Raw genomic sequence first — 23096 nt, forward strand, 5'->3', positions numbered from 1 at the left:
AACTCCTGAACCAACCACAACAACTACAACTCCATCTCCACCACCCACTACAACTCCTGAACCAACCACAACAACTACAACTCCATCTCCACCACCCACTACAACTCCTGAGCCAACCACAACAACTACAACTCCATCTCCACCACCCACTACAACTCCTGAGCCAACCACAACAACTACAACTCCATCTCCACCATCCACTACAACTCCTGAGCCAACCACAACAACTACAACTCCATCTCCACCATCCACTACAACTCCTGAGCCAACCACAACAACTACAACTCCATCTCCACCATCCACTACAACTCCTGAACCAACCACAACTATGGCAACTACAACTCCATCTCCACCATCCACTACAACTCCTGGACCAACCACAACAACTACAACTCCATCTCCACCATCCACTACAACTACTGAGCCAACCACAACAACTACAACTCCATCTCCACCATCCACTACAACTACTGAGCCAACCACAACAACTACAACTCCATCTCCACCATCCACTACAACTACTGAGCCAACAACAACTATAACTCCATCTCCACCATCCACTACAACTCCTGAGCCAACCACAACCACAACAACTACAACTCCATCTCCACCATCCACTACAACTCCTGAGCCACTAACCACAACAACTCCATCTCCCNCACTACAACTCCTGAGCCAACCACAACCACAACAACTACAACTCCATCTCCATCATCCACTACAACCTCAGAACCAACTACAACTCCTTGCTTCTGTATTTTTGATGGCAAACAATATCAGCCAGGTAAAAGATAAAAAGTCCTGAAAAAATAATGTAAAGTTTCTAATTGTTGCTCTTCTGGTTTACTGTCTCAAATTTAAAACTAATTTGTTTTTTTGTCCTACTTTTAGGGCAGACAATATTTGAGTCACATCATATTGGATCAGGCATTTGTCTTACAATGATATGTTCTGATATTTGTGAAATCCGCAACAAGACTGAACTGTGTCCCTCAACCACAAGTACACCCACACCTACACCTACACCCACAACACGTATACCTGATTGTCCTGATTGGGATGCTGTGGTAAGTTTAAGTTTTTAATTGTTTCCTGCGTACTAAAACTTTTTATAAAAAAACTATTTTTATTTTTATTTTAACAATTTTGCAATTTATGTTCTTGAATTCCATTTTTACCCCAAAGCAAAATGAGACCTTTTGGTTGTGTGAGTGCTATATGGCCAGATGTATCGAGGACAATATCATTGAAGTATTTCCGATTGTGTGTCCAACTCCGGAGATCATAACTTGTGCCAATGGAAAGACACCAGTTCTTGTGTATGATGAACAGCTCTGCTGCCAACATTATGCATGTGACTGTAAGTTGTGCTTTTTTCAATAACTGTGAATCTTTTCTTTTAATTGTACTTGACATTGAATTATTCTTATTTTTCTAGGTGAGTGTGAAGGATGGGGAGATCCTCATTACATCACATTTGATGGATTATACTATAGTTATCAAGGAAACTGTACCTATGTTTTGATGGAGGAGATCACACCAAAACATAATTTAAAGATTTACATTGACAACGTCTTTTGTGATCCCACTGAAGATGTTTCTTGTCCACGATCACTAACTATAGCATATGGAATGCATGTTGTAACACTTATTAATCATAATCTTATTGGAGCTCCAGACCTGGAGGTAAATCTTGACATCCATCTACTCAATTCTTCGTCATACACTGTATTCTAAAAAATGTGCCAAAATTAAACAAATTCAGTATGTCTCATTACAATGATAATAATTTATCTTTTTGCATTGGCATTTTTTTCAATTTATAAAAATGTTTTATTTCTCACTCTAGGTTGTGAAAAATGGAAAAACATTAAAACTACCTTATACACAAAACGGTGTAAAGATAATCAGTTCTGGCATAAACCTGGTTTTTGAGATTCCTCTTCTCAACGTGGTCATTAAATTTGGAATGACAGGCTTCAGTGTTTTCCTTCCATATCAGCACTTTGGCAAAAACACACAGGGTCATTGTGGTAAGAAATGTATCTCCCACATGTCTTTAAGATGATAAATCTTGAATATGGAAAAAGAAGGTAATTGTTTAATACTACTTTAGGGACATGCAACAACAACCAGGCTGATGACTGCAAGCTTCCAACTGGTCAGCTGGTGCAAAGCTGTGCAGTGATGGCTGACTATTGGCCAGCAAATGACATTTACCAACCCAACTGCCCAACGCCACCTGCAGTACCCACCAATAAACCTGAACCTCCAGTGGAACCAACTCCATGCAAACCAGACTCCATCTGTGAACTGCTAAAGAGCAGGTAGCATCCGCTTTTCCTCTGATTGAGTTCATATTTCTTTAAAAAGTCTTTACTTACTGCAAGTAAAACCGTCACTTCATTTTTGTTTGCCCTTTTCAGTGTCTTTTCTGAATGCCATCCACTGGTTTCTCCAGACAACTTCTACAGAGGTTGTGTTTTTGATAGTTGCCATGTTTCCAACCCAGTTGTGGAGTGCACAAGTTTGCAGACATATGCTGCAGTTTGTGCTGAGGTTGGAGTTTGCATCTACTGGAGGAACCACACCAAACTGTGTGGTAAGCTCCTCTCAGTATTTTAATGTTAATAAAGGGGTTGTATGAATCAAGAGGAATATATATATATATATTTTTAACATTGTTGCACCTAATTTAATTGCACTGAACAGATAGAGTATGAATTAAAAAAAGTTTATTTTTTTTCATCAACAGCTGGTGACTGCCCATCAGATAAAATTTACAAGCCTTGTGGTCCAGTAGAACAGCCAACCTGTGAAGACAAGTATGTTTCCACAAAAACATTATTATATAGCTTCTTAATGATAGTGATCATCAAGAATAATACAGAAATAATAAAACAAAAACTACTGGAAGTTTCATTTGAACAAATACAGTAAATACTCTAATTTTAACAATTGGATCAAATTTAAAATATAACGTATGAAAAATGTAGTCAAATTTTTTTTTCATAAGTTGGCATAAGTTGTCTAACACATTCTAGTGTGACAGGCCTTTACTGAGCATTTCCTAATAACAGATAGTGGCAATGAATATGTGGTTATGTGGTTGATTTTTAACTGTAAATACACTGTTTTGTATTTTACCTCAACAGTCCCAATGAACCAACTACAAACATCACCACTGAAGGCTGCTTCTGTCCTGAGGGAATGAAACTTTTTAATAAAGAGTCCGGGATATGTGTTGAAAAATGTGGTAAGTGTGGTGTACACCCTGAATGGGTACGACTGATCTGAATGTATTGATTTTATGGTTTACAAAGTCCAACAGGATTGTTGTTTGTTTTCTAAAAGGATGTCTTGATCCTGAGGGCATTCCTCGAGAGGTGAGCTAGAAGTCTTCAAACCTTAACCATCACTGTTTGCCTGTATAAGACAATAAATTTACCTGTGTGGTTTACTCTCTCAGTTTAATGAAAGGTTTGAGTACAAATGCCAGGACTGCATCTGTGACGAACCTACCAAAACTGTGGTTTGCGAGCCTAAGAAATGCCAGACGCCACCCAGTGCCAACTGCTCTGCTCCAGGGTTTGTTGTCGTGAATCAAACAAATCCTGAGGACCCCTGCTGTTTTGTCTTTGTTTGCCGTAAGATGTGTACTATCATTGTGTTTTAAAAACATGTATTAGCGGCTGTTTGTTGTAGAAATTTACGAATGCATTCATCTCCTCAGAATGCCAAATCAACACCTGCCCGAATAACAACATGAACTGTCCGGTTGGATACAAGCCAGTTGTCAGTGTTCCTGAAGGAAAATGTTGCCCAGAGCACACATGTGGTGAGTGCTTTGGCACTGTTTGAATTTAAACTTAACAAACCAAAACAAATTATTTCACGCAGTTTCCCTTATCTTTGTTTACGGTATGCACTTTTCCAGAACCTAAACGTGTTTGTGTCCACAAAAATGTTGAATACCAGGTAAACGAGGAACATTTATTTATATCACGTTTGATAATTCCTTGCTGAACATGGTTCTGTATTGTCTGACCAAAATCCCAAACACTAACTCAATTCCCATTTTCTTTGTTTAGCCCGGTTCTACAGTTCCTGCATATGAATGTCAGGATTGTACCTGCAGCAACCAGGTTGACACAAATTCTGGTCTGTTCAAAGTAACCTGCGTGTTTCCACCATGTGAAGAAAAGTGTGACATGGTATAAAAAAGTTTACATATATGTATCCAACATTGCATCTTGTTTTAGTGTGATAAACGTAAGAGTTAAACTTTCTCTCTCTCAGGGTTATGAATACGTGGAAACAAGCCTTGACAAGTGCTGTGGGAAGTGTGTACAGAAACAATGTGTCCTGGATCTAAATGGTACCAAGTTGCTCTTAAATGTAAGTTGTGTTGTCTCTAAATCCAATAATGTAAAACTAATGAAAGCACCATACGTAAAACTTTTAGCTTTTATTTGCTGTTGCTTGTGTGCCTGTGAGTGTCTGTTTTAACATCCTTCTTCCTTGCTCTTCAGAGCGGAGAAACCTGGTCTCCACCTGAAAACATGTGTAAACATTACACTTGTATTAAGAGTGGTGAGAGTTTTTCAATCTACAGTTCACACATTGTTTGCCCACCATTCCAACAAGACAACTGCCTGCCTGTAAGTATAGCTTTTATGGAAAAATCTGAAATAGTTGTGTTTACAGGAAAACAACAGCAGATATTTTTTTCTTGTTTAGGACACAATTCAAACTGAAGCAAATGGCTGCTGTAAAACATGTGAGTGGGATATTTGCATTTCAGTTGCATGAATGATATACAAAGAAAAATAAGGTAATAAGAAGTATTTTTTGCACAGGCGTACAGAAAGAGAAGGCCTGCAAGATAAGGTCTATGAAAACCTATGTTAACCACCACGGCTGTCAGTCTGAGCAGGAGGTGGAAATGCCGTACTGTGAGGGATCATGCAACACTTTCACCAAGTAAGAACGATACGAGCTGTACTTACCACTTTACAGGAAGTCACGAAACGCCACAGGTGTCAGCTGACATAGACATGCATTAAGAGCTGCTCCTGTTTTCCTCAGGTACTCGGAAGCAGCGGCTGCGATGGAGCAGTCCTGCTCCTGCTGTAAGGAAACAAAATTCAGCAATCGTACCGTTAAGCTGCTGTGCCTAAACGGGGACAGCATCTCCCACACCTACATGCATGTGGAGGAGTGCGGCTGTGGCAACACCGAGTGCACCAGACCTGCTGCACATGCTGCTCGCCGAAAGCGAAGCTTCACACTGCTGTGATAGATTCATTTGTCCTCATGTTATCAGATGTTCAAAGTGTCTCTCACACTATTCTAATAATCTGAGTAATTTCTGTTAAACTGAGTATTTATCAACTGATCAAATAAAAAGCTGCAACTCAGTTCGTATCACTGGTATTTTCTAATGTCTTGGATGTGTCAACCCTTTGTAGTATGAAAATCTAATTAACAATATAAATAAATTGAATATTAGAAATAAGTTGCTACCATTGCTTTTGGTGAAGTACTAAAGGGTAAAAACAGTTTTAGAGAAACGTTCAGGGTAATTCATATTTAACAAAATAGTTTCACTTTGAACGGTCACAAGTTCAGGTAAAATGTTTTTAAGTCCATGTCACCTAAAAGCAATTCAAATAAGGACAGAAAAAGAGCAAAAAGTAAAGCAGGATTAATTCTGTAGTGTTTCGGGTAATATTACCTGCTCATGTTCAGCCACATGCTTCAGAAGTCATTGGACGGTGCTTCACAGTTCAGATGGACAATGATCCTAATAATACTGTGAAAGCAACCACAGTTTTCTAAAGCAAAGAAGTGAAATGTTATGCAATGGCCATCTCAATCACCTGACCTGAATCTGACTGAGCATTTCACTTGCTGAAGACGAAACTGAAGGGAAAATGCCACAAGAACAAGCAGGAAGTGAAGATAGATTTAGCGATGTAGAGGCCTGGCAGAGCATCACCAAAGATGCATTCCAAACTTCAGGTTGTAACTGACTGCAGAGGATTTGCAACCAAGTAATAAAAAGTTTGATTTATGATTGGTAATTTGTCCCATTACTTTTGGTCCCTCAAAAAGTGGGAGGCACATCTGTTGTGATTTGTACACCATTCACCTGATTTGTATGTAAATACCTTCAAATTAAAGCTGAAAGTCTGCATTTGAAGGACATCTTGTTCATTTCATTTCTAATGCATTGTGGTGTTTACAGCCAAAAAGATGAGAATTGTGTCCACGTCCCAACTGAATGAACTGAATGTATGTAAGATTTGTAAGTTTACATAAACATTTTCATGCTTCTGCAATATGAGCTGCAGTGAACAATCGCTGGCATGTCTCTGTATGCAACCCAGACTGTTCTCTTCTTCTTTGCCTAATAAATATCTAAAACCTTGTCAGTCCTGTTGACAAAGACTAGCACAAGCTCTTGGTAAGCAATCACAGAAGAGTTGGATTACAAGGAAAAGCTGACGGGCTTAAGCTCAGTTTCATCCTAGTTTGTTCTTAGCTTTCACTTCTCAGCTACAAGCACAGATTGGGAAGAATCACAATCGGATCATCATACAGGCTACTTGGTGTGTGTGTGTTTTTTTAATCTATTTAAATACAAATTGAAGTTTTGGTTAGTCATTAACGATCTGATTGAAAATAGTCCCATGCAGTACCTACAGTACTTAACATTAGGTTAGAAAGTGTTTTGTTAATGACCAAATCTATCCCTTCCTGCTTTCTGTGAGACAAACAGTAAATCTGCAAAGACAAATAGTTCACATCTTATTAAAGAACACCTAATCTGACAAACATATTTAGGTAAAACTGTTATGTTTGTCCCTTTCTGGACTGTTTTATCAATAAGTTTTTTTTTTTTCAAAAGTGATGCAACATTTCAAATCAGTTAAGTAAAGAAAGTCATTCATATTTTCATCAAATTTAGATGATTTTTTTAAATCATGTTCTTCTTACAATAGTTTCTCCAATGCCTGTGAAATTAAAATGAAAATAGACAGTAGGGTACTTGTCTGCAGACTGATGCTTTCAAGTCAAAAGATGCAGCTACCACTTAATATTAACATTTTACTAAAGAGATACTGTAGTTCAGATGTTTTAAAGTGGGATTCTGAAGGTTTATGAACAATGACTGTCTTACTTTTAAAAGCCTTTACACAGTTGTTAATTGACCATTGTGCAGTTATTCTAGCTGCTGCTGACGCCCCAGCTCTATTTGCATTTGTTGACAGCCATAAAATGATGTGTAAATATCCATGCATAATAACAAAGACAGTAAGGTAAACTTTTTTAAAAATAGCATTTGCTGGATTCTCCATAGGAAATATTTTAGATAAAAGATTTTTTAATTAACAACAGTCTACTATGGTGTTGGTCTTGGTCAGACTAGCCACTAACTCATCAGTCCTGTCAGAATTTCTACTCTTTTAAAGTGACATCACTCAAACACCTATCTGCAGTAAGTAAGATGTCAAATATTCAATGCATCTCCACAGAAACCAAAATGTAATCTGATTTTTTTTTTTGCATTTCTAAATGCAGCTAATCATTAATTAGAGCTGTAGTGAAGATAACTACTTATCATGGACATCATTTTGATAAACAAATCTGACAGGAAGAATGTGGTGAGGTCATGAGAGATACTTTGAACAGGATCAAGTTGTGCAAACTGAAAGATCAGTTTATCACGAATTATTGTGACAGTTTGATGAAGCAATCAGCTGCCTAATTTTTACGATTCTCAAATATTTTTAAGAGCGGTATGTTTGCTGTAAACGTAAGATTCTGCAGAGGTGTAAAACAAAAGTAAAACACTCCTCCGTGGAGGTTTCTGATCACTTTGGATTTTGGATTATTGGGTAGCATCTCCCCTTTAACCAGCAGCACATAATGAAAGCTTACAACTCAGTCTGTTGACTCTGTCAGATCTGGGAATATTAGCAAAGGAAACAAAGTAAAAATAATTCTGCATGTTCCAAAGAAACGTGTCTTGGACGAGCACCTCCAAGTGCAAACACATCTGTGGAGCACGCCCAGCTGGTCGAAGAGGAAGAGAGTTCAATTCTCAGTAACAGCATATAATGTATTTGATCAGGGAGGACACACGGGTTTGTAGAATTCACGCTGAAAGACATGAAACTGGAAGACGATCTGCTTGAGATGCTGTCTATATTTATATACTGTAAAACTGTTTAACTTTAAACAAGGAAATCAAACAAGTGAGAACAGTAGGGTGTCTCTTTTCTGTGGAAAAATGGTACTGGTAATCTTTTTATGTATTAAAACATTATTTTTTAATAATATTTTATCAAGCTTTGCTGTGTTTTAAGAATATTTCCCAGGCAATTCTGCACAAATGCTATTGAAAAAAAGTGGTCAAACTCTTCCTAATTTCCTCTGTTTTTGTAAAAATATTAAACTGAACTGAGACAAATCTTGGAGCAAAACTACATAGAAATTGCCTGAGTAAACCAAAAGTGTGAGTTTTAAAATTATTAAATAGTGTGAATAGTGCTAAAATTACAAATGTGTGGAAAAAAACCCATTAGCAGATGATGGCAAGACCAGTGTCTTATCACTCTGACAAAATTTATTATTTCCTCATCAGTTTTCCCCCGTTTCAGTAAGGTAATGGTAGGTGAATGTGTGCAGATAAGGAAGATTCTCAGGAATATCAACATTTCTCATTTAATAAACCTTTTATTTGCTTTTCATCAGGAATGTTTCTGTTTGCAGATAATTATGCTTTAAAAACTCAAACAGTGAGGGCTTTGATGTATCCTGCAGGTAGCTTTAGTGTCCAGAGCAGACAACCTGTTCTGCAAAAGACTGAAAAAAATATTGAATGAGTGTTACTTTTTACAGGTTCATAAAGTACAACAAGGTTTAATGATAACAATGTTTATCTTTTATTATTATGAGGGTCTAAGAAGAAGAAAGTGATGTTTTAAGGTGAATTTTAAATTTTAAGCTTGAGGCAGCAGAGCATTAAACCCACTGAGCCTTCTAATAAGACTGAAGATTAGAAAAGTTAATCAGAGGTAGTGTAACTGTACATCCAGTAACTATTTTCAGCAAGTTTTGTTAGAATTTGTAAGGTGGTTCCTGAGGTGAATTGGTAACAGACAGACATGAGCAAAAACATTATCCATCGCTTCTCGGCTTTGGCAGCAAAAATAACTCAGGTCTTTGAGTTCCACTTTCTGTTAAACTACCACTAAACTACCACACCTCCAGACCGTGACATGAACATGGTCACATCCCAAATGGTAAAACACTCCTTTCTTGACAATGTTTACAAAAGCACCAACCCATCCATCATCCATCATTCCATCCATCATCCATCCATCTTCCTTTCAGGATTACTGGCTCCCATATCCAGCAGCTCCAAAATAACATTCCTAATTTTTTATCCCTACATGCAACATGAGATGTATCTATGGAAACAAATAAATGGACTGTTTTGTATCAGTTTCATTAACTGCCATAAGGAAGTGTGGCATTGCGTATACCCATGTTAAGCTCTATAAGAATAGAAACAAAAAATAGAGAATATCTTCAAAATAACCACAAAGGACCAAAGTGCACAAACAATAAAAAAGAGAAATACAAAATGAAAGCCATAGCAGCAGGTACACAACAAAAATAAAAAAGATAGATAAAATACATGAAAACATGACATTAAAACAGCACTGAAACAAAAAACTAAACAAAAACTTTTTAATAATGTAAGCGTTACATCTCATTCAGTTAATTCCTTCTTCATCAGAGGTGTCACAGCTGATGAAGTTGGTTGTTTTGTGACTATTTTTTTTCTGTCATCAGCCCCTCTCTATTTAGTTCCTCTGTTGTCATACCTCTTCAGTTGAGCATTGTGTATTCATACCAAGTCTGGTTCCCCTGTGCCTCCCCAAGTTTCCTAGTGCTTCCTTGTGTGCTACATGTGTCTGCTGCACTGATGTCCTTTTGTTTTGCTTAAAAGTAAAATTAGGTTTAGTTTTATTTGAGTGTTAGTCTGCATTTTTTGGCCCAGTCTACCTATAAACTAGAACAAAAGCACAGTTTTCTCTGAGCTTATATTTAGTTTTTGTCTGATCCACTGACATGACTGAAGAGGTGGCTTTACAAGTGTGTAACAATTCAGAAAGATCTGGTGGTACAAGTCCATGGAGGGAGTAGGGGAGCTTACTAAACCCATAATTTCTGTTGTCTTTAATTGAATTAACAAAAAATAAATAAACAAAAAAACTCAGAGCCATCATCAACCATCAGGTTAAATTTTAAATTCTGTCTCAACTCTGCACATAATTATTACATGGTATTATCTCGAACTGACCTGTAAAACTATTTACTCAACGTTGATCTAAAAAAATGTCATCTGACAATTTGTTCAATAGAACTCGCTTACAGAGCAAACTGTTTCTGGCCTAATTCTTGGCATTTCAAAAGTGTCATTTTAAAATGGGGCTTTATGACAAAACCAAATCAGCTTCATCCTTAAATCTGTCGAATGTTAAGATTAAAAACTAACATTTCTGTACATTGCATGCAGCTCAGTCTGAGTTTCGGTAAGCTGCATTCATATTTAACAGGTGTTACGCTGAGTCTGAATTGTTCTTCACTCACATCCTAGAGACGCTTCATGGAGCAATTAGAAAAGGCAAAGCAATCTCAAATTCCTTTTGTCCTTAAGATTCCTTTTGATAACATATAAATGTTCAGATGATTATCTTAGAATTTACTTTAGTGGTTTTGTAAGGCTTTTGGCAAATATTTGATCAATGTTTGGCCCAACCATTTATGGGTTTACTTAACTAAATGTTTACTTGCTGTTAATATCTAAGAAGGCAAAATTCACAGCTCCAATTACTCAATAACAAAAGTATCTGATTCATGTGAAAAAAACACAGGCTCATCTTCTTCTAAAAAATAAAAATAAGGACAATAAAAAATAGTTTTTCCTGTAGCTATCGGGCAGATTTCTGTCTAATTTTAATGCTTACCATAATAAAAGTGTTACAATACCTGAAATGGGAATGTTTCCTGATTAAGACAGATAAAAATGAATTGTGCAATCAATAACCTGTTCATGGGTGTGAGCTTGATGGAGACATACGTCAAAAAAGTCTGACACTCTAAATCTTTTGTTTACTCCTCCTGAACTGCAAACACCTGGGGACTATATCATGAGAGATGTACCGGTAAGCTCCACAATCTGTCACAAGGCAGGAACAACTCAGGACCATGAGAGCAGCCAGGATCCTTGTGGAATGGGTGGTTCCTTGGCTCACCTTCTGCCTCGGACTATCCACAGCCACTAGTACGTAAACTGATGGAAACCTTAACAAGCTGTAATAATAATGTTTTTTTGTTCCCTTGTATTAATTTATTTCTTGTTCTTGCAGGGATGATTCAGAAAGTGAGCCCAATGACAGTTATAACAGGTAATTAGATTTTCATTTTGATTAAAGATAAAAGAACGATGTGAAGATCTCTGTCTAACTGTTACTCCGTCTTCCACCAAACAGAAGCAAGACCTTCTCACAACAACCAGTTCTGCAGCACATGGGGAAATTACCACTTCAAGACGTTTGATGGAGATTTCTTCCAGCTTCCCTCCACTTGCGACTACATCTTTACATCCCAGTGTAAGACCACCTACGAGAGTTTCAACATCCAGATCCAGCGACAGGAGGTGGATGGGGAAGTCCCCATCAAGAGAGTCATGATGAAGCTGGATGGAGTTTTGGTGGAATTGGTCAACTCTTCAGTAAAAGTCAATGATAAACTGTGAGTCCATTGTTCACTGTCTTTTTGTATCCCTAGTTTCTGTAGGCTACTGGTTAGAATGATAAATGTTTGTTTTCCCCAGTGTCTCCTTACCATTCAGCAAGCGTGGCATTTCAATTGAGAAAACATCGTCCTACATTAAGTTGGATGCTAAGCTGGGACTGGTTTTCATGTGGAATCAAGAGGACTCCATCTGGGTAAATTCACTTGTGTTTGTTTTGCCATATGTTGTAGAAAAACCTGACTAAACAAAAAAAAAAAAAGAAAGAAATGCTATACTGACTACGGTTTGAGGGATTAGAAAACTGAATTAAACAACACTATTTTTCTAAATTATTTGTGTCGAATCAGTTGTACTCATAACGATTTACTGCCAAGTTTAGGGATATGTAAATATGCTTAAGTAATTCTGAACAAATGCATGAATCCCAATGATTTGATGCATGAAATAACAGGATATATCTGTCAATCATCAAAAAACTTTACTGAGTTTGACGTACCATAAAATCACATAACAGCTTTTATGGCTTTAAAAACTTGCTTCTGTTCACTTGATAGATTGTTTTTGAAATTAATAACAGGTATAGTTCTTTTGTACCTCATAAGGGACACAATTTGAATTTATTTTGGTGAAATAGTAACAATAAATTAACTTCTAATAACTGATTTTCTAGTCATCTGATTGTTAGTTTGTGTTGAGAAGCATGAATTTATAATGTATTCAGTTAAACTGTGCTTTAAATCCTCATGAGTCATACATTAAGGATTATTTCTTTAGTAAAACATGGTAGCATAATTTTTTACACCGATTTTTATGGACTGAACACAAACATACCACAAATCTTAACTGCATGAATTTCACAGCAGCATGTAAGGGAATGACTGCTTTGTAAATGTTAAAAAAGGTACAATAATTATTGAGAAAGAATTTAATGGAGAATTACAAGAATAAAAACATTGTTTGAGATCTTAATTATTCCCTTTTTGCAAGATTTATTCTGATTTTCTGAACTGCATTTAAGTTTAAACTTTGCAAAACTTTTACTCTTAGGTGGAGCTGGATGCTAAATTTAAGAACCAAACTTGCGGCTTGTGCGGCGACTTCAATGAAATCCAGAAATACAATGAGTTCATCCAGATGGGTAAATACTGAGACTTCGTTTTAGAACTAACTAAATGCACAAATCTGTTATCAGGCTTGCTAAGACAATCCTTTTTTTACAGGGATTCCTGTAAGTCCTGAAATTTTTGCAGAGGCCTTCAAAGTTACTGGTCCTGAAAATGTTTGTAACATAATCACCCCTCAAGCCCCAGCAAATTGTTCAAATCAGGTACATCTGTGAACCAAGAGTTTAAAAAAATACTTCACACGGATCTCTTGGTACAGTTTAGGCATGAATGTGCTTCATCTTACAGATTGACAACGCTGACATCTGCAAGAAGCTGCTGAATGGCCCTGCGTTCTCAAGCTGTTGGGACCTGATTATTACTGATGCTTTCATTGAAGCCTGCACAGCAGACCTTTGCTCCTGTAAAGGCAGCAGCTCATGCTTGTGTTCGACTGTGTCGGAGTACTCCCGGCAGTGCGCTCATGCAGGAGGAAGACCACAGCAGTGGAAGACCGAAAAGCTGTGTGGTAAGAAAATAATAATAATAATAATAGTTTTTAGCAAAAAATTTTCACGGATGTGAAATAATAAAGTTGTTGTTGCTAAATTTTAATAGTGCTTCTTTTGTGCTGAACAGCCAAATCTTGCCCTTTCAACATGGAGTATATGGAATGTGGTAGTTCTTGCATCGACACCTGTAAAAATCACCACAAGAGTCAGATGTGTGATGAGCACTGCATTGATGGCTGCTTCTGCCCAGATGGTACGTTTTAACAGTTAGTTTGTGAAAACCCTTATGTGTACAAATGTGCAGATTCACTGATGGCTTATGGCTGATTATTTCACCACATTTCTCCTAAGGAACCGTCTTTGATGATATCTCCCAAAGTGGATGCGTTGCTCTGAACCAGTGCCCCTGCTATTATGATGGACAGGTTTACCTACCTGGGGAATCATTATCCAAGCCATGTAAAACATGGTAATGTTTTCCAAAAAAAACAACACTTTTTTTAATTCATTGGAATGTGTAATAACTTGATAGGAGATTTAAACTAACTCTCTTTTGTTAGTCACTGTACTGATGGTTCGTGGCAGTGCACAGATAAGGACTGTCCTGGGATCTGTTCCATCCGAGGAGGCTCTCACTTTTCCACCTATGATGATCACCGCTATAATTTCCATGGAGACTGTGTGTATGTTTTGTCCAAGGTAAGTAAATCAAGCCAAAAAATATTAAAACTACCAAATATGTGTATTTTTAAACTGAATTACATTAAATAATAAGAATGTCCTCTTACTCTTAGGCTTCTAACGGGGCTTTTAGTGTGCTTGGTGATTTGGGCAACTGTGATACATCAGACGAATCAACTTGCCTGTCAGGCATCACTGTACTTCAGAATAATACGGTAAAACATGCATCCACTGAAAACAAAGTCAATTATACTGGACTGTTTTTATTTAATGCTCTTTAAATAAAAACAGTCAGAAATCATTTACAATTTTCTCACCACTTCACTTTATTCTGCAGATGATTGAAATCAAAGCCGACGGAAAAATATTTTACAACAATGTGGTCTTTCAACCTCCTCTTTTCATGGGTGAGTAGTTGGTTTTAGTCATCTATGAAAACACATAAATTATGTTTGCCTTAAAGCTGATCATCTACTTTTACTTATTGCTTTTGCAGACGATTTTACAATCTTCAGCCCATCTTCCTTTTTTATTATGCTCCACACCTCCTTCGGATTGAATCTTGAGATTCAGCTTGTGCCCACCATGCAGCTCTACATCAAAGCAGATGTTTCCTTAAAGGGAAGCCTTAAGGGTGTGTTTTACTCTTTAGGGAGCATTAATTAGTAAAAAGAATAACTATAAAGTGTAGTTTTTCATGTTACTTACTCAAAGTGCAATCTCATTCCAGGTCTTTGTGGAGATTTTGATCATAATTCACTCAACGACTTCACAACTACGTATGGACTGATTGAAGGAACGGCAGCAACGTTTGCCAACACGTGGAAGACCAAATCAAGCTGCGAAGACGTAACAAACCAACTTAGTGACCCCTGCTCTTCAAGCATTGGCAAAGGTAGATCACTGGCATCAGGAGTTATTTAATGAAACTTCCCACAATGCTCCAATGATTAAAATCGTCATTTGTTGTTTTTCTGCCTTCATTTTTGTAGAAAGATATGCCAAGATCTGGTGCTCACTCCTGACAAACCCAGATGGAGTTTTTTCAATTTGCCATTCTGTAATAGACCCAAAAGATTTTGAAACTGTAAGCAGTAACTTTATATTTGATTTCCTGTTCATTTTATTTCAGTAAAGTAATTAGTGGTAATTTACTTTATATCTGCTGCATGTTAGTTTTTATTTTTATTTAGCTTGTCATTGTTTATTATTTTGCAGTCTTGCCTTTATGACACTTGTGCATGTGAAAACAGCGAGGATTGCATGTGTGCTGCCTTGTCCTCATACGTCCATGCCTGTGCTGCTAGAAATGTCATGATTGTGGATTGGAGAGAAAATGTCTGCGGTAAGTTTCACATTCAACTACAAAAACTGCTTTTTTTTTGTTAAGGGGTAAATCAGTTTAATTTAGACTGGAGTTTTGGCTGTTTGTATGATTTGTTTTGGGATCATTTTTAGCTCAGAATGGTCTTTCTATATTCTGATGTCTGTAATCTAAATGTTCTCACCACCCACTGACATGTCAGCATTTCTTGTTTCATGTTTGTCATTTTGACAAATATCTTTTAGAAATCAGAATCAGGTTTATTGGCCAAGTATGTTTACACACACAAGGAATTTGCAGTTTAGTACATCTGTCCAGAGAGAAACACACAACATGGGAGAACGAATGTCCACTGTCATTCGCAACAACGTGCGCTACCTCACAGTGTTCAGAATACACGCACATAGGAAGGGTTTGTTAAAAAAAGAACTTTGATCTTGTGTTTAACACACATGAAAACACACAGTCATCATACAAAAAATGACTCTTGCTGATAGAGCAGAAGCAGCAAAGCAGGTAAATCGAGAGAGTGGGGGATTGTAGAGGTGCCGGTGAAATCAAGGGCAAAGTGCCTGGACCGACTGAGACCCCAGAGTTCAACCAGATGTTATCAAACAAACACAATATCTCAGAGTTCAATTCTCTGCTTCAGAGTTCAGTTCCTCTGATCCGGCCTGCGTGGCATCGTCAGGAGCCAGAAAGGAGAGGTGGGGGCAGAGCCTTCGTCAACACATTCAACCAGGAAGAATTTGTCAAACAGATCCAAGGTCGTTGTCAGGGAGATCCAGATTGTGTAATTAGTTGTTTAAGAACAGACAGAGTCAAGCAGACAACAACAATTTTCCATCTGCTTTAGAGTTCCTGCTGGTACTCTCAAGGTCGCGATCCCAATCAGACAAATGGTGGGGGCAAAAATTCTGCCAAGCCGAAAACTATCAGCTTCCTCCAAGATGAATTCCATCTGGCCAGCAAAGTCCAGGGACCACGGCCTACCCGCAACCCTCAATAGAGCTGCTTGCAGACCGAGTCCAGCTCGCTCAAGGCGCAATGTCCGAGTTCTGATAGGATAAGGCCACCCATCGAGTTGGTCAGTCAGCCAGGAGATGAACAGCCACTGACGCTGATTTGCAGAACACCAGGAGACCACTCAGCCAATCTGTAGAATCCAGTGATCGAAGTCCAGACATAAATCCAGAACAGAGAAGAATAAAGGTCCCACCTTTGACATGTCCTCCCATGGAAGAAGAAAAAACTTTGTTCAAAGAATTTTGTTGAGAGACCAGCTAACCAAATCCATAAAAATAAAAATATCCATATCCATATATCCAAATATTACCAATTTAAATAAAAATATCAAAAGTTGTGTTGTCAGGGCCAAAAAAAAGTTATGTATTTATTTTTTTGCACATTATTTCTTCTCTCAACAGACAAATACACACAAAGCTGCTCTTCTAACTTTGTGTATGACTACGACATGAAGAGCTGCGGTCGTACGTGCCGCTCTCTGACTCAGTCGGACCTCACGTGTGGGATTGACTTTACCCCGGTGGACGGCTGCGGCTGTGCTAAAGGAACCTATCTAGATGAGAAAGGAGAGTGTGTGTCAGCCTCACAGTGCTCCTGTTATGTCGGGGCAAATGTGATACGGCCTGGGGTGATCACCAGGGTCCAAGGACAAACATGGTAAAGTTTTGTTTTTACACTTAAACTTATACACTGAGCTGTACCAATCCATCATGGTGAAGCGAAAGCTGAGCCAAAAGGAGAAACTCTCAATTTACTGGTCGGTCTATGTTCCTACCCTCATCTATGGTCACAAGCTTTGGGTAGTGACTGAAAGAACAAGATTGCGGATACAATCGACAGAAATGAGTTTCCTCTGCAGAGTGTCTGGGCTCTCCCTTAGAGATAGGGTGAGAAACTCGGTCATCCGGGAGGGACTCAGAGTAGAGCCGATGCTCCTCCACGTCGAGAGGAGCGAGTTGAGGTGGCTCGGGTATCTGGTTAGGATGCCTCCTGGACGCCTCCCTGCATGTCCCACTGAGAGGAGGCCCAGAGGAAGACCCAGGACACACTGGAGGGACTATGTTCCTCGGCTGGCCTGGGAACGCCTTGGGATTCTCGTGGATGAGCTGGCCCATGTGGCTGGGGAGAGGGAAGTCTGGGTTTCTCTGCTTAGGCTGCTGCCCCCGCGACCTGACCCCGGATAAGCGGAAGAAAACAGACGGATGGATGGATAATTTGACTTAATTGATTTTTCTCACGTTAAATAATTGTATCTTAGGGAATGGTTTATATATGTCGTTAAATACTTTTGTCTGATGATGATTTAACTAAGAAAATATGTATCAGATTTTCCAAATGTCAAAACAAATGCCTGTTAGCAACTGTTTGCTGTATTTTAGACAAAATATCATTGTACTTATAACCTTCTACATACTGCTGTTTTAAGGCATTATGTAGCAAAAAAGATAACTATAGTTTAACCCTCTAAGGTCCAATATGTCATCGACATGACATATTTAAGGTCTACTGCAACAAAAATGGCAGCATGCCGAGTGTTTATTTCAACTGGGTTGGACAGCACAAACTTCAAACTCTATAAAAGTAGCATTTTTATGTTGTTTTTGTTTTTCATTTATTTCCAAATAAAACNAAAATGAGAAGTGGAGACATGGGAATAATGGTAGGGGGGGGGGGGTAGATGGACGGGGTAAGGGATTGTGAAGGAGACGGTGACATCAAGGGCAGGTGCCTGGTCCAACAGAGACCCCCAGAGTTCAACCAGATGTTATCAAACAAACACAATATCTCAGAGTTCAATTCTCTGCTTCAGAGTTCAGTTCCTCTGATCCGGCCTGCGTGGCATCGTCAGGAGCCAGAAAGGAGAGGTGGGGGCAGAGCCTTCGTCAACACATTCAACCAGGAAGAATTTGTCAAACAGATCCAAGGTCGTTGTCAGGGAGATCCAGATTGTGTAATTAGTTGTTTAAGAACAGACAGAGTCAAGCAGACAACAACAATTTTCCATCTGCTTTAGAGTTCCTGCTGGTACTCTCAAGGTCGCGATCCCAATCAGACAAATGGTGGGGGCAAAAATTCTGCCAAGCCGAAAACTATCAGCTTCCTCCAAGATGAATTCCATCTGGCCAGCAAAGTCCAGGGACCACGGCCTACCCGCAACCCTCAATAGAGCTGCTTGCAGACCGAGTCCAGCTCGCTCAAGGCGCAATGTCCGAGTTCTGATAGGATAAGGCCACCCATCGAGTTGGTCAGTCAGCCAGGAGATGAACAGCCACTGACGCTGATTTGCAGAACACCAGGAGACCACTCAGCCAATCTGTAGAATCCAGTGATCGAAGTCCAGACATAAATCCAGAACAGAGAAGAATAAAGGTCCCACCTTTGACATGTCCTCCCATGGAAGAAGAAAAAACTTTGTTCAAAGAATTTTGTTGAGAGACCAGCTAACCAAATCCATAAAAATAAAAATATCCATATCCATATATCCAAATATTACCAATTTAAATAAAAATATCAAAAGTTGTGTTGTCAGGGCCAAAAAAAAGTTATGTATTTATTTTTTTGCACATTATTTCTTCTCTCAACAGACAAATACACACAAAGCTGCTCTTCTAACTTTGTGTATGACTACGACATGAAGAGCTGCGGTCGTACGTGCCGCTCTCTGACTCAGTCGGACCTCACGTGTGGGATTGACTTTACCCCGGTGGACGGCTGCGGCTGTGCTAAAGGAACCTATCTAGATGAGAAAGGAGAGTGTGTGTCAGCCTCACAGTGCTCCTGTTATGTCGGGGCAAATGTGATACGGCCTGGGGTGATCACCAGGGTCCAAGGACAAACATGGTAAAGTTTTGTTTTTACACTTAAACTTATACACTGAGCTGTACCAATCCATCATGGTGAAGCGAAAGCTGAGCCAAAAGGAGAAACTCTCAATTTACTGGTCGGTCTATGTTCCTACCCTCATCTATGGTCACAAGCTTTGGGTAGTGACTGAAAGAACAAGATTGCGGATACAATCGACAGAAATGAGTTTCCTCTGCAGAGTGTCTGGGCTCTCCCTTAGAGATAGGGTGAGAAACTCGGTCATCCGGGAGGGACTCAGAGTAGAGCCGATGCTCCTCCACGTCGAGAGGAGCGAGTTGAGGTGGCTCGGGTATCTGGTTAGGATGCCTCCTGGACGCCTCCCTGCATGTCCCACTGAGAGGAGGCCCAGAGGAAGACCCAGGACACACTGGAGGGACTATGTTCCTCGGCTGGCCTGGGAACGCCTTGGGATTCTCGTGGATGAGCTGGCCCATGTGGCTGGGGAGAGGGAAGTCTGGGTTTCTCTGCTTAGGCTGCTGCCCCCGCGACCTGACCCCGGATAAGCGGAAGAAAACAGACGGATGGATGGATAATTTGACTTAATTGATTTTTCTCACGTTAAATAATTGTATCTTAGGGAATGGTTTATATATGTCGTTAAATACTTTTGTCTGATGATGATTTAACTAAGAAAATATGTATCAGATTTTCCAAATGTCAAAACAAATGCCTGTTAGCAACTGTTTGCTGTATTTTAGACAAAATATCATTGTACTTATAACCTTCTACATACTGCTGTTTTAAGGCATTATGTAGCAAAAAAGATAACTATAGTTTAACCCTCTAAGGTCCAATATGTCATCGACATGACATATTTAAGGTCTACTGCAACAAAAATGGCAGCATGCCGAGTGTTTATTTCAACTGGGTTGGACAGCACAAACTTCAAACTCTATAAAAGTAGCATTTTTATGTTGTTTTTGTTTTTCATTTATTTCCAAATAAAACCAGATTTATGATATATCAATTTTGCCAAAATTTTGTGAGCAGTTTTATGCATTTGCTGTGCATTCAGTGAACGTTCTGTAACCAGGAAGTGCTTGAATGCAACATGACACCAATTCGTCTGATTTCCTGAAATGCACATTTCCAAAGCAACCAATAAAAAAAACGTTTGTCGGTTGGCTTGTGGAGAGCGTGAAAGTGTGTTTTTGAGACAGGAGAACGAAGCGTAGTCAACATGTTGGTTGTGCTGAAAATAATGATACCAAACAAGGCAAGGTAAAAATTGTTTTTAAGATGAAAATATAAGGGTAAAATCAAAATTTGCCAAAATGGCCAATAAAACCCCAGACCTTATGGGTTACAGCATAAAGTATTTTTAGGATTTGATCAATGCTTAGAGAAAAAATAGTGACTTCTTTCATTCTTTCAAATTTGTTCATTCCATTTTCCTTACGCATGTTTATTTTATTCATTTCAGCTCCTGTCAAAGTGGAATATTAATGTGTGTAGGACAACCAATACCTCAATGTAGGTACAGTATTAATAATATAAAGCAGTGCTGCTTATGCCAGCCCATTGTAACACTGTGTTACTGTCAACAGCATGCACCCTTCCGATGGTTTTCTACAACTGCTCGAATTCAAAGCCAGGTGAAAAAGGATCTGAGTGTCAAAAGAGCTGCCAGACAGTGGACTCAGAATGTGTAAGACAACTTCTAAACACACCACGTTTACTAATTGAAGCAACAAAGCTGCATAATAAAAATAATAATAATTTACTACATAGGTGAGTGCTCAATGCGTCTCTGGCTGCGTGTGTCCTGATGGCCTGCTGTCAGATGGGAAAGGAGGCTGTGTGAAGGAGGAACAGTGCACTTGCCGACATGATGGAAAATTCTATGAACCGGGAAGCAAGATCACAGTGGACTGTAACACATGGTGAGCTTTAATGCTGTCATCTGTCAGGTAGCATTTTATTATGACCTTCTACAGGATATACCCTCCCCGTGACTCTTCAGTTTGTTGTTTGGACACATGCCAGTAATAACTGATATAATTGTTCCAAATCTTAGCACATGCAAAGGAAGAAGATGGGATTGCACAGAGAATGACTGTGGTGCAACCTGCACTCTATATGGAGAGGGCAATTACATGACCTTTGATGGACGAAATTATGCCTTCAAAGGGGCTTGTGGTTACATCTTCTCTCAGGTAATCTGTAATCATGGCCAGCTGTTGTGTTTGATCAGTGTCACTTTTGAAATGCTAACAAAAAAATCCTGTAGGATTACTGTGATGGCGACAAAGGCACTTTCAGGGTCCTGACGGAAAACATCCCCTGTGCTGCAAGTGAAAGCATTTGTTCCACCAACATCAAACTCTACTTGGGGGTATGTAACATAAAAAAGAAGTGAATTCACAAAATCAGCTTTAAGACCACAGTTATCATTACACTGTTAAAAAATGATCAGTGAATAGGCTAAAAAAATCTAATCCTGATAAGTTTTTTAGTGATGCATTTTGTAATAGATTCATTCAGTAATCTAAATTTTGCCATTTGTAAAGAACCAGCACCTGTCAGCTTCAATTTTATATTCCATGTTGTGTAAAAATATATCAAAGTAAATATATGTGGCCTTTTTTATTTCAGAGTAATGAATTAGTTCTGTCAGATGAACAAATCAGAGTTTTGAATCAAAGCCAAGGCGAGGACATACCCTTCAAAGTCCACACTATGGGTTTATATGTTGTGATTGAGGCAAGTAACGGCCTCATCCTCATTTGGAATAAGAAGACAACACTGATGATCAAACTCAGCTCATCATTCAAGGTAAGTTAATGCATATACAGGTTTTCAGATAAATGTTTGTCTTTCTTTTGACAAATAAACACTTCATTTTAGGGCAAAGTCTGTGGCTTGTGTGGGAACTATGACGGAAATAGGAATGACTTTATCTCCAGTGATAAAAGTTTAGTAACTAGCGCACTTGACTTTGGAAACAGCTGGAAAGTGTCGTCAACCTGCCCAGATGTGAACACAACACAAAATCCCTGCAGTTTGTACTCCCACAGACAAGCATGGGCTTCCAAACACTGCAGCATCATTAAAAGTGAAGTGTTCTCTGCCTGCCACTCAAGTGTAAGAAAGTCAAGTCGTACAAACTTTGCGTCAACACTTTTATTTTAATGCAGTTAAACGCTGCAAAATATATTTTGCTTTGTCTTTGTTGCATTTACGATTACTTCTTTCAAAAGGTGGATCCACAATCCTATTATGATTCTTGTCTAAAAGATACATGTGCTTGCAACTCGGGGGGAGATTGTGAGTGTTTCTGCTCAGCTGTTGCAGCCTATGCAGCAGCATGTAATAAAGCTGAAATCTGCATTAAATGGAGAACTCCCACCATCTGCCGTAAGTCACTGTTTTACTGTTTTTGAGAACATGTTTTTTTTTCAGAAGATATTGATTGATTGCTGTTGGAGTCTCAAAAATTTAAAAATGAGCTTTTGAAAACTGCATATGAAACAACTGATATATCATCATCATCATCATCACCTTATTGTCCCCTTAGAGAAATTTTCCTTGCAGCAAGGTGAAGAAATTCTAACAAATCACCGAAGACAACAATCCCAATAATATACTATGACCTTACCAACAAAAAACACTTACAGTAAAACACTTTAGACAAAATCAATAAAACAGGCTTAATGATGAAATTAAGCTTGATTACCTTTAAGGGCCGATATTATGTGTTTCTCAGGCATATATTCAAATACTATACATTAATAAAGTATCTATGT

The 23096-nt window shown here is 38.6% G+C and overlaps 3 protein-coding genes across 3 annotated transcripts in view; all 3 read left to right on the forward strand.

Annotated features, from left to right (window-relative positions):
• Positions 1-23096, forward strand: part of muc2.1 (mucin 2.1) — a 51176-nt gene that overhangs the window by 11459 nt on the left and 16621 nt on the right. The window lies entirely within an intron of this gene.
• Positions 1219-5445, forward strand: LOC106521172 (intestinal mucin-like protein). Its single transcript, XM_014013618.1, has 17 exons — positions 1219-1360; positions 1439-1686; positions 1850-2033; positions 2117-2327; positions 2427-2602; positions 2756-2825; positions 3156-3256; positions 3355-3386; positions 3470-3647; positions 3734-3838; positions 3938-3978; positions 4092-4214; positions 4300-4398; positions 4533-4661; positions 4741-4780; positions 4860-4983; positions 5089-5445. Exons 1-17 carry the CDS (start codon positions 1219-1221, stop codon positions 5297-5299), a joined length of 2214 nt encoding a protein of 737 aa, XP_013869072.1. The 3' UTR covers positions 5300-5445.
• On the forward strand, positions 11256-17241 carry LOC106521171 (mucin-2). The gene is made up of 17 exons (XM_014013617.1): positions 11256-11365; positions 11451-11489; positions 11574-11835; positions 11918-12032; positions 12887-12977; positions 13060-13166; positions 13252-13471; positions 13582-13707; positions 13806-13923; positions 14015-14153; positions 14249-14350; positions 14473-14542; positions 14632-14769; positions 14866-15030; positions 15128-15222; positions 15354-15480; positions 16887-17241. Exons 1-17 carry the CDS (start codon positions 11290-11292, stop codon positions 17144-17146), a joined length of 2250 nt encoding a protein of 749 aa, XP_013869071.1. The 5' UTR covers positions 11256-11289; the 3' UTR covers positions 17147-17241.

Source organism: Austrofundulus limnaeus, unplaced genomic scaffold, assembly GCF_001266775.1.
Source record: "Austrofundulus limnaeus strain Quisiro unplaced genomic scaffold, Austrofundulus_limnaeus-1.0 Scaffold104, whole genome shotgun sequence".
Lineage (NCBI taxonomy): Eukaryota > Metazoa > Chordata > Actinopteri > Cyprinodontiformes > Rivulidae > Austrofundulus > Austrofundulus limnaeus.

What these genes read in the sequence shown, in the direction of transcription:
- LOC106521172 (XM_014013618.1), top strand. Translation starts at nt 1,219, where the DNA reads ATGGCCAGATGTATCGAGGACAATATCATTGAAGTATTTCCGATTGTG. An exon ending in TTGGAGCTCCAGACCTGGAG is followed by an intron (nt 1,687 to 1,849) that starts GTAAATCTTGAC and finishes TTCTCACTCTAG; the next exon opens with GTTGTGAAAAATGGAAAAAC. An exon ending in ACAAAAATGTTGAATACCAG is followed by an intron (nt 3,979 to 4,091) that starts GTAAACGAGGAA and finishes TTCTTTGTTTAG; the next exon opens with CCCGGTTCTACAGTTCCTGC.
- LOC106521171 (XM_014013617.1), top strand. Translation starts at nt 11,290, where the DNA reads ATGAGAGCAGCCAGGATCCTTGTGGAATGGGTGGTTCCTTGGCTCACC. An exon ending in TGGCTGCTTCTGCCCAGATG is followed by an intron (nt 13,708 to 13,805) that starts GTACGTTTTAAC and finishes ATTTCTCCTAAG; the next exon opens with GAACCGTCTTTGATGATATC. An exon ending in GTGTGTATGTTTTGTCCAAG is followed by an intron (nt 14,154 to 14,248) that starts GTAAGTAAATCA and finishes TCTTACTCTTAG; the next exon opens with GCTTCTAACGGGGCTTTTAG.